We start from the raw sequence: 12,080 nt of genomic DNA, 5'->3' as shown, positions 1-12,080 counted from the left end.
TCTTACTGTAGAGATGAGCAGTGAGCAAGTGATTTATTCCACCCTGAGATTTCTTCGGTCTCCTTCAGAGTCACCAAATAGATTGAGGCCAGGTGGGACTCAAAGGCCTGGGAAAACTGATGACACAGGTAATATGTCTTAAGCATCTCTTACGGATTGCCAAACTTTGACATTTGAAAAAAGATTCCTGCCTGTCCTTCAGGTTCTCAAATGGTAAAGGAAACCATAATGGTGTAGAGTAGCAGAACAAGTCTTTTTTTTTTTTTTTTTTGAAATTGAGAGAATGGAGACATTAATGAATTGTTTTAAATTTGCAATGCTAATAAAATGTTTTTATTCAAAGTGGTCAAAAGGAATTTGTGAGGGCTTTAAAAAGTGAAGGACAGATTAGAGTTTCAAGAAAACATTGCATTTCTCAAAGAAATAAAGGTGTTATAGAATGTTTGAGAAATGAAATATTTGTTAGAAACGATGTTTTTGTTTAGAAAAAAATTTTTTCGGTGTCTTAAATATTTACCAATCCTTTTTTTCCCTTTTTATTTTAAAGGCTTTCTTTTAAAGATTTTACTTATTTATTTGTCAGAAAGAGAAAGAGAGAGAAGTAGGGTGAGCGGCAGGAAGAGGGAGAAGCAGGCTCCCCATTGAGCAAGGGGCCTGATGCAGAACTCGATCCCAGGATCCTGGGATCATATCCTGAGGCGAAAGCAGATGCTTAACTGACTGAGCCACTCAGGTGTCTCAATAATTACCAATCCTTAATTGGCAAAGAAGAAACAGGGATTTATTCAAAAGGAGCGTTCACTTACTGGTATTGTCTTTAGTATTTTTTTATTTAACAGAGAAAGAGCACACAAGCAGGGGGAGTGGCAGGAGGAGAGATGGAGAAGCAGCAGACTTCCCGCTGAGTAGGGAGCCCACTTGGGGCTCCATTCCAGAACCCTGAGATCATGACCTGAGTGGAAGGCAGAAGCTTAACCAACTGAGCCACCAAGGCACCGCTTCTGTTCTCTTTTCTGTTCCTGCTCTCTACCTTCAAATATTGTCACAAACTCTAAATTGAGAATAACTTTTACTGTCTTAATTTAGTGACAGAGATAAAATTTTCAGACCCAGGACCTCAAAAGTAGGAAGATAAATGTAATATTGTCTAGGGAAAAATAGGATTGATGAAAAAGAAAGGACCGTTGATTTCTAGACTCTTTTAAGGATGGACCCCAATCACATTTCCAGCCTCATAATATCCACTGTTGGCTACCAATTCCTCAAGAATAATGACTGCTTTTTCCTTCCTCTTCATGGTTAGTTGAGATCCCAGGAAGGAGTATACCTGTCAGTGTGGGTTCTTATAAATGTGTATTATGTCTATTGCCATCAGTGCTTTTTTCTTAAACTTGGTTGAATTTTTTCGTTGACTTATAGTTGACACACAGTGTACGTGAGTTTCAGGTGTAGAGCATAGCGCTTGGACAACTCTATACGTTACGCCACCTGTGCCATCTCTAGGGGAAGTGCTTTTAAAATCCTGGAGGACTGTTCTCGTGTGTAGGTTTTCTACAATGGGTGTATGGCATCAGAAATCTGAGACTTTAAAACTGTAATTACTAGGTTCCAAATATAAATCAATTTGTATGATAGATTTCTCTAAAATTTTTAGAGAAGATTGTCTCTTTGTTTCAAATGGTATCCCAGGTTAAGGTTCGTAGTGGGCAAGGCTCTGCCCCTGATGATTATCTTTCTTTTCTATTTAAAGGGTTTTCAGTGCCCTGGCATCTCATTTCAGTGACTCTTGGGATCCTGTGTTTACTATTATTGGTGACAGTCGCCCTACTGGGGACAAAGAGTGAGTAATTAAAATACATGCTTCAAGTCTGAGTAACAGCAGTGACTGCTAGTTGCACGGATACTAACTGCGCTCCATTAACTGTTCCCTGGCCATTGTCAGGGAATGTCCCAGACATGTCACAGTGTCAGTTTCATTTTACTCACCTATTCCGATGCCTCTGCAGTTTAATGAGCTGTCCTGTTCTGTACAATACATGGTAGCATTCCTTCAGATACAGGACCTAGTCATATCATGCCTTCTGAGTTTAATCATTGTGAATTTAGATACACATTCTTCGAGAAACAATTGTCAAAAGAAATTATGACTTTCTCTCGATTTTTTCCAAGCATGTAATGAAAATACAGTTTCGTAAAAATATTGATTTTATACATGAACATTAGATGATCTCAATTTCAACTTTTATCTTTTATTTGCATTTCTTGACATCTTTAGAGAAAATCACTACCTTGTGGCACCCAGATAAATGTACATATTTATGTCTTCCTCTCTTTTCTCCTGTGGGTATTCCAGGTACTCCAATAACAATGATGCTGTTACCTCATGTTTCTTAGTGCAGCTTTTCATAATCAGAAGATATGTTGCTAAGTGTTGACTCGTTTTTACTCTAGTACCTATTTAAAATTATGTGCTGTTAAAAAGACTGAACTGAATGGTAGGGTGTTACCATCATAATTTTATTCAGATATCTGATTGTATTTATTCTATGTGGAAGTTGCTAATAGCAGGAAGTCTGATGTTTCCATTTGTATGGTCAGTTTATTGAGGTGTTACTTTCTAAATGTCACATTAGCCATTTAAAGTAATGAAATGGTTGGTTGTCAAAGTGAGACTTTTTCTTTTGTCTTAAATTTTAACATTCAGGCATTGTGAGTACTTTTGTATTATATCTATGCTGTTAATTTTAGTTTCTCAGTATATTCAAGAAAACCATCAGCAGAGGGAAGAGATAGGAAACCTGACTCGAGAGCACCACATTTTGCAAAATGACAGCTACTTAAAGGAGCGACTTTTGATAAATAAGACTTTAGAATATAACATCCTGAAAAATGAATCACTTCAGCAGAAAAAGGAACAGGATTTACTGTTTTCAGGTAGGACATATCAGAGAGAAAATGAAGGTATGAAGGGCATCTTGCATGAATGATTGCATGATTTGCTGTTATTTCTTCCCCTTCCAGAAGCCTTGAGGCCGAATAGGCAGGCTTATGACGTGTGCTAGTGGTCTAGGTTACTACACAACTTTCCATTTGTACCTCTGAGATGTAACATGAGTGTTTGGGTTTGCCTGAGTCAAATGTGAGACTGAGACCCCGGAAGTCGTGTTGGGATCAATAGAGTTCTCTATCTCCCCAAACTCAGTGGCAGTTCCTGCATTGGTACTGCTCCTAGAAGGTGAAATAGTATGTTGGCTTCCCTGAAAATGTGGATCATTTTGGACCCGGGGGTAAATTAGACACTCCACTTTGTGGGTGACACAAAAAATGGAGGCTATTAGTAAAACTATACTTAGGCTAAATGGACCCAAGGCCTTTTATTTGGATGCTCTCGTAAAGGTAATTGTGGGTATGTTTCCATTCTGCCTTGACCTCAGATATTTGGTCTATACACTCTCTGTAGTACTTCTGCCAGGTTTGCTGAGGTGTTGATGTTTGTATGACTCTGTGTGGTAATACCCTTAAAACACCGAAGAGATAAGAATATTAAATCTCATACAATAAAATCTGTTATGCAAATGATGGAACAAATTGACCTGGTTAATCCATTAGTATTAAATATTTGTTTAGGATTTGGGGTTTGCAAAAAGATTTTCATACTTAATATCATTTAGATATGGTAGCAGGAATTTATCTTCTGTGTTATTAAAGAATCAATAGTATTTTAAAAAATTGGTGCATTATGAAATATATGAGGAAAAGAAAATTTCCAAAGAATCATGTTTCTTTTATTTAAAAGGCATTCCAGAATCTTTTTAAAAATTTACTTTATTATTTAAAAAACAGCTTTATTTAGGTATTATGAATATGTGAAATATTGGGCATATTTAATGTATATTTTTGACAAGTTTGGACATAAGCAAATAATCTGTAAAATCATCCCCAATTAGAATAATAGACATATCCATTACCTCCCAAAGTTTTCCCATGTCTTTTGTTTTAGGGGAGGGGATGTGAAGAACACTTAACATGAAATCTACCCTTTTAACAAGTTTTTAAGCGCACAATTCAGTATTGTTAACCACAGGCAGTATGTTGTACAGCAGATCTGTAGAAGTTAGTCATCTTGCATACCTGAAGCTACATCCCCAGTGAACAAAATCTCCTCATTTCCCCCTCCCCCAGTCACTGGTAACTACCTTCCACTTTATGTTTCCCTGAGTTTGACTATTTTTTATGTCTCATATAAGTGGAATCTCCCAGTATTTGTCCTCTTGTGATTGGCTTATTTCACCTAGTATAATACCCCCAAGGTTAATCCATGCTGGTACATATGACAGGATTTCCTTCTTTTTAAGGAGGAATAGTATTCTATTGTAGGTATATACCACATTGTCTTGATCCATTCATCCATCGATGGACACTTGGGTTGTTTCCATATCCTGGCTGTTGTGAATAATGCTGCAATGAGCATAAGAAATATATCTCTTGGCATTCCAGAATCTTGATGAACCTAATATTGTCATTATTGATAGCCATTAAGATTTTATTTAATTTTGGGGGGCTGATAAGTATATTGCTCTGTTTAACAGAATACCAGATAATGTTTCACTTTATACGTTGTAGGCAAACTCTGTGAAAACCGCCTGTCCTATCGTGGAATAAAGTATTATTATTTTATTCCTGAAAGTCAAAACTGGAAGGGATGTAAACAGACTTGCCAAAGTTATAATTCATCTCTTTTGAAGATAAATGATGAAGATGAACTGGTATCGTGGACTGTTTCATTCACTTTTATTTTCCTAACTATGTCTCTCATGCTTGGACCCAAGACATTGAGGAAGGGGGAGGCCAGAAAGAGGGACCTTCAGTTATTCTCTGTGTTGTGTCTGTCATGTGAGCAAAAATTGTGTAGGTAAGAAAGGTAAGGGTTCTGGAAAACCCTGCCTACTAATAGGCATATATGATCTTGCTACTTTCTAAGCATTCACTATGTATTATTTATCATGATGACCATTATTATTTCCAAGATGGAAACCCCCTTGAAGATTCAGTTTGGGTCTTTGCATTCATTTCCTTTTGTAAGGTGTGTGCAGGAGAACAGCTCACTGAGCAGCATGCCTCTCCTTCGATGGAGCCCTTAACCCTTTGGTATTTGCAGCCTGGAAGCAGTGGCTATTTATCCTTGCAAGGTGGCACCTAAGAACCTGGAGGAACCTAATGCAGTGGGTGCTATTAGGAATCCAGGATCCAGATTGCCTGCGATCAGGCAAACCCAGTTCTGCCACCTGTTACCTGGGTGACCTCGGGTGAATACTTGCCTTCTGGATCTCAGTTTTTCCATCTGCAGAAAGGAGATAATAATGAGGAATATAAAAGTGATAACAGTTTTACAAATTAGCCTCATGGTGATTTTCATGGCAGCCACGGGTAACTTTTCTTGATCAATATTCTCATATATTGTATAGTGATGTCTATCTTTCAGAAGGAATTGTGAAAAGGGAAAATGAAGTGACAGCAATTTCAAAATTATCTTTCAAGTTTATTACTAGGAAAAACTATCCATGCACAAAATGTTTTTGACAGGGAAATATTTTGAAAGATCAGCCTAAAACCTCTCTGTAGCCCTTAGGAAAGCAATACATTTATATGCAAATCTAATAGATGTGTCAAGTCACAACATAAAAGAATTTATGATATCAAGTCATGAAGTAATGTTTGTTTGTTGCAGTAAAACTCACTTAATTTAAACCTATATTTTAAAATATATTCAGCCATTTAATCACAGAATATATAAAATGTCTCTTTGGTGTATTTCATTTTTTGACCTAGTAAATATTTCCAAATACTGCCTTTTTACCATTCACCCCTTCCAACTACTAAACGTCTGCAAGCCTTTCTCTAATGAGGCACAACTTCCCACATGTAGTTGTTAGTGTAATAATTTTTTTGTGAAGATTCCTTTTTTCATTTAATAATAAGTAATGATCCCCTTCCACACCATTAAATATTTTTCTGGGCATAATTTTGAGTAGTTTCATGGTGATAGACCTTACTTAACAAGTCTAATGTTAGATATTTAGATTTAAAGTGTTTTCATGTTTTAAATAATCCATGAGAGTGGGAGGCATTTTTAACAATAGTACATAATCTTTTTTATTTATTTATTTATTTATTTATTTATTTATTTATTTATTTTTAAATGATTTTTTATAGTATTGTGTTAGTCACCATACAGATTAGTACATAATCTTTGAGGAAAAACTTACTTTGGACAATAAAAGCATGAGGATGGAGGGGAGGGAGGGTTTTATAGGAAGTAGAAATGAAGGATGGTGTGATGCGTAGCTGAGTGGTGTCCATAGAAATAGCTGGGACCTTCACCTTCCTCCTGTTCATGCATCTAACAGATGGGGCTAGTCACATATCTTTTGTTTCCTTACAGGCCTTTATTCAATCCCGAACTTATAGCAATAACTACTGGATTGGGTTATCGTATGATGATAGAGAACAAAAATGGAAATGGATTGACACTGGCCCACCTTTTGGGATGTAAGTCTCTGGAATGCAGTCAAGCTCCAACATTGATTAGTGTTGGGGTTGGGAGGATTGTATCTAATAAGAATCTTCTCTTATGTCATATGGTTTTCACACAGACGTCATTGGTAAGAATAAGTAGAATGATGAAGAATATATTTTAGGGAGTATAATTAAAAAGGAAGAGAAATGTCATACAGATTATGAACAAAATGTGAAGCTAAGCACATGCCCGTAAGTATGCATTATGAGGCACACCAAATAAACCCAAATCATAAAGTGATATGAAGGGATTGGACCATCCTGACTGAGCTATGGTATCCCTCCCACAATCACAAGTTAAGTTTATTTGGAGGATCCCCAAGTTCATTTGAAACTTTATAGGTGGTCCCTGACTGACAACGGTTTGAGTTACAATTTCTCTACTCCGCATTGGTGTGAAATCAACATCCATTCAGTAGAAACTGTACTTTGGATTTTTTTTTTTTTTTAAAGATTTTATTTATTTATTCAACAGAGATAGAGACAGCCAGCGAGAGAGGGAACACAAGCAGGGGGAGTGGGAGAGGAAGAAGCAGGCTCACAGCAGAAGAGCCTGATGTGGGGCTCGATCCCATAACTCCGGGATCACGCCCTGAGCCGAAGGCAGACGCCCAACCGCTGTGCCACCCAGGCGCCCCTGTACTTTGGATTTTTAATTTGATCTTTCCCTGGGCTGGTGTTGTGCAGTATGATCTTCTGCTGTGACTCTGGGTGGTGGCAGCTGGAGCTCCCAGTGAGACATGTGGTCCCAAGCGTCAACAACCCAGTACACTTGCAACCATCCTCTACCCATATGACCATTCTGGTTTTCACTTTCGGTGTAGTATTCAGTAAATCCCATGAGATGCTCAACACGTTGTTATAAGACGGGCTTTGTGTTAGATGATTTTGTCTAAGTGTGCTGATCCTATTTAAGGTCCACTAGGCTAAACTAGTAGGGTGGGCGTATTTCATGCATTGTTGACTTATGGTATTTTCAATTTGTGTTGGGTTTATCAGGACATAACACCATCAAACAATCTGTATATTATTAGTTTATGTTATTTAGAAGTACAAATATAAGTGAGTATACACACACAGGCATACATACATATGCCTTCACTGTAGGCTTTTTTGGGTTTGTTGTTTGTTTCTTTGTTTAACTAATCTCTACACCCAATGTGGGGCTCAAACTCATGACCTGAGATCAAGAATCACATGCTTTTCCAACTGAGCCATCCAGGCATCCCCATAGTTTTATTTTGAAGTGCAGTATTTTGTGAACTCTTGTGTTTGCACTTCCGTTAAAGTGTTCAATGATTTTTTAAAAATGTTAACTTTTATCCTTTTTTTTTCTAGGTATTCTGGTTTAACTTTTAAAATCTTCCTAGTTACTCACAATTTCAAGCTGTCTTTTATTTCTCCAAAGACATCAAACATTCTTATTGTATATTCGGCATCTGATAATTCTAATATTTGAAGTTTTGTGGGTGTGCTGTGTAGTTTCTGCTGGCTTTTGTTCATGGTTTCATTTTCTTTGTAGTGTATAGTGATTTTTTTTTCTTTTTGAGCTGCTGTGGAGATTAGTTGAGGGCTGAGATGAAGGTGGCTGCAAACTTACAAGAGATGTCATGCAGGAACTTACCTTGATGCAGTCACAGCCTGTGAGTACACATCCAGGCAAACGCCTCAGAGGCACAGAACAGAAATGCTCACGGGCCAAATTAAAGCAACTTGGACCAAGTAGCCCAATGCAAGGGGAAAGAAATGGGATAGCTTGTTACCTTGGGATGGGATAGGATCAGTTATCACACTCAGGATAAGGTGCAGGTGGGTGAAAGGATCACCGGAATCCTGGGTTACATAGTCTTCAGATGGCCTGACTCTTCTGCATCCCCTTTCCTGATAGTGGTGTGGTTTCTAGGGCATCAGTTGAGTTTTGAGTAAGGGGGCCCAACAAACAGAAGGCTCTATGGCCAGCATACACAGTTTCTCTAGTGGGGAGATGCGGGAGCGTGTAAGCCCGGGGACAGCTGCAGCTTTTCAGTGAACCTGAGGAGCAGCTATGGATTTTATTTGTGTTTGTTAGAGGGTCAGTATGAGTGTCAGCCAGTAGGAGGTGAATTTAAGACCTCATGGATGTAAGTGTCTATGTGCATAATGTATATTTTGAGTGAGACATGTAGTGCTACTTGGTTCTTTCTTCCTATCCTATGTTGGGCATGCTGTACTTACAGTATCTATACCTGACACGTCTCCAAGGCTACTGACTTCCTCATCTGTACATATTGAACACATCTCATGCTCTCTGCTCATGCCTCCCAAACTACTTAGTTTCATTTATTTTCCTATTTATTTATTTATTTTCTGTAGGAGATTTGGATATTTAAATAATGTAGCAAATATAGATTGCATGAGGGATAGTTGGTAATTTTGGATTCTTAGGTGGGATTATTCATTTTTTCTTCTGCTTTAAGTTCAAGGTTCAAGACTCCTCAAGGGTCATTTTCATTGAAGATGTCTTAAGGGCCTCAACTCTTTGTAGGCTGTCTTCCATATAGAAACTTCAGTGGAATTCATATTTAATTTACTGTGTCAATTAAGGGAGAAAAAGACTTCAGTCTTTCACTTACCATCTTGGGTACCCACCTTTTCTTAACCTCAGCCTGAGGATGAATTTGCTTCTTTCCAGGTTATAAATTTATTCAAGAAGGTTTTAATTTTTTTAAAGATTTTATTTATGAGATAGAGCAAGAGTGAGAGCGAGAGTGAGAGAGAGAGAGAGGGGGGGAGAAGCAGGCTCTCCACTGAGCAGGGAACCCGACTTGGTGCTCGATCCCGGGACCCTGGGATCATGACCTGAGCCAAAGGCCGATGCTTAACTGACTGAGCCACGCTGACATCCCTAAACAGTTGACCATGTGTGTTTTCTATTCTGCAGTAACTATACATTCATGAGTTCTTCTGGAAGAGGACAATGTGCATTTTTAACCTCAACAAGAACAACACCTATCGAGTGCTCTAAGACCTACCATTGTATCTGTGAGGGGAGAATTGATGATGTTTTCTCTGCCCACTTTGATAGATACAAGAAAAAAAGGTGAAATGGATCCTGTCACTGTTTTTTTGTTCCTGTGATAATTTGTGAATACTTACAAACTAATGTTTTTGCTAGTAGGACTTAGTTTCCTGCGGAAACAGACATAAGTGGGAAAAGGAAGGAAATGTTCTTTTGGACTATGATTTAAGAGATCAGATGTCATCTGTCTTCTTGAGGAAGAGTGCCTCCCTTTGTTTTGGAGAGCAGTTTCCCCTCTCTTTAATGGCCCTGAGAAATTCCCTTTGTCTTTCCCTGAACCATCCATACAACCAATTAGATAGCTCTGATAGCCTGGTCTTTTCCTTATTAATAGCCTGGGTCTTTTCCTTATTAATAGGATAAATTGGATAAACCATTTCAATAGCCTCCAGGTTTTAGAGATGGCACAATTAAGAACTAAAAAATCGTTATTTTTCCTCCCCTCCCCCATCTAGATAATCACCTCTCGTTAAAATGGTTTTACTTTACTATAACTTCATAGTTCCTCAATAGTTGAAACAATAGTTTCATATAACTCTCATATAACCTTTGTACATCATTACCATGTGTTAATATTTTGTTCCTTCTGTGCTTTACAGTTCTCTCTCTCTCTTCCCTACTCCCTTGCTGTTCCATTTGATAATAAATTAGGGACCTCAGGTCCCTTTATCTAAATATTTTATAAGAACAAGTATTTTGTCTTGTATAACCTTAGTAATATTATCAAAATCAGGAAATTTAGCATTGATAAGAGTACTGTGATTTCATCTATAACCCATGTTCAAATTTTGTCAACTGTCCTGATAATGTCATTATAGGTATTTTTCCTGCAAGTGCAGGATCATGTGATCCATTTAGTTGTGAAGTCTCTTTAGTCTCCTTTAATCTCGGAGAAATCCTCAGGTTTCTTTGTCTTTTTGACCTTGACTTTTTGTTTTATTTTACTTTATAAGATGTTACTTATTTATTTAGAGAGAAAAAGTGTGAGCGGTGGGAAGGGCAGAGGGAGGGAATCTCAAGCAGACTCCATGCTGAGTGTGGAACCCTACCCGGGGTCCATCTCAGGACTCTGAGGTGAAATGAAGAGTTGGTCATTTAATGGACCGAGCCATCCAGGCACCCCTTGACGTTGACATTTTAAAAATCAACTCTATTTAGTTATTCATTCATGCAATAAAATGCACCCATTTTAATTTGATGTCAATGGGTTTTTAGCAAATGTGTACATTTCTTAAACCCCATCAGGTCAAGATACAGAACATTTCTATTGCCTGCAAAAGCTCCTTTCTTCCCCCTCACTACCCACCTGGTCTCAGACAACCAGTGGTACACTTTCCGTCACTATGAATTAGTTTTGCCTCTTCTAGAATTTCATAATCATGTACTCTTTTGTATCTGACTTCTTTCACTCAGCATGTTTTTGATGTTAATCCGTGTTCTTTCGTGTATCAGTAGTTCATTCCTTTGTTGCTGGTGGTGTCCCATTGCACTGATATACCACAATTGGTTCATTCACCTATGGACATTTGGTGTCTTTCCTCTTTTTGGCTATTATGAAAAAACCTGTCATGAATACTTCTGTGCAAGTTTCTGTGTGGACAGGTGTTTTCATTTCTTTCTGTTTGTTAAATACCTAAGAATTTGATCATTGAGTCCTAAGGTAAGAGCATGTTTAATCTGATAAGAAGCTTCTAGTTTATTTTCCAGTGTGGTTGCAACATTTTGCATTCCTGGTAGCAACATATGGGAGTTTCAGTTGCTCCATATCATTGCCAGTACTTGATATTGTCCATGGCTTGAAACTTAGCCATTATGGTATGTGTGTAATGGTATCTCATTGTTTCTTTGGTTTGCATTTTCCTGAAAAGTACTAATGTTCAGCATCTTCTCATGTGTTTATTGGTCATTTGTTTATCTTCTTTTGAGAAGTGTCTGTTCCGTTTTTTGCCCATTGAAATATCCATTCAGTCTTTTTAAATTTCTATTTTATATAATTTTTAAAAAACATTTTATTTATTTGACAGAGAGAGAGAGAGAAAGAGCAAGAAAGCACAAGCAGGGGGAGTGGCAGAAGCAGGCTCCTCACTGAGCAGAGAGTCCAACACAGGGCTTGATCCCAGAGCCCCAGGACCCCAGGATCCCAGGACCCCAGGACCCCGGGATCCTGACCTGAGCTGAGGGCAGATGCTTAACCAACTGAGCCACCCAGGCACCCCTGCTCAATTTTTTTTTTTTAACTGGGTTTGTCTGTTTTCTTATGGAATTGTAAGTGTTCTCAAATAAATAAATAAATAAATAAATAAATAAATAAAGTCTTTTAAAAAAAGGAATATAGAAAAGTTTACTTCTTCCTTCCCTTCCTTTTTTCTTCTTGCTTTATTCTACTGCTTAGGACACCTGGTACAATGTTGAAGACAATGGTGATAGGAGTCATGCTTGTCCTGTT

General features: G+C 37.9%; 1 protein-coding gene across 1 annotated transcript; it reads left to right on the top strand.

Annotated features, from left to right (window-relative positions):
- Positions 1-13: 13 nt before the first annotated feature.
- LOC113257889 (killer cell lectin-like receptor 3) lies at positions 14-11,946 on the top strand. The gene is made up of 7 exons (XM_048216565.2): positions 14-128; positions 1,751-1,840; positions 2,749-2,934; positions 4,624-4,766; positions 6,443-6,549; positions 9,497-9,655; positions 11,659-11,946. The coding sequence occupies exons 1-7, from the start codon at positions 14-16 to the stop codon at positions 11,810-11,812; spliced, it is 954 nt and encodes a 317-aa protein (XP_048072522.2). The 3' UTR covers positions 11,813-11,946.
- The last annotated feature ends 134 nt before the right edge of the window (positions 11,947-12,080 follow it).

This window comes from Ursus arctos, unplaced genomic scaffold (assembly GCF_023065955.2).
Source record: "Ursus arctos isolate Adak ecotype North America unplaced genomic scaffold, UrsArc2.0 scaffold_26, whole genome shotgun sequence".
In the NCBI taxonomy this organism is placed as follows: Eukaryota; Metazoa; Chordata; class Mammalia; order Carnivora; family Ursidae; genus Ursus; species Ursus arctos.
Note: the sequence above shows the minus strand (reverse complement) of the source record. Positions and strands in the feature narration are given on the sequence as shown.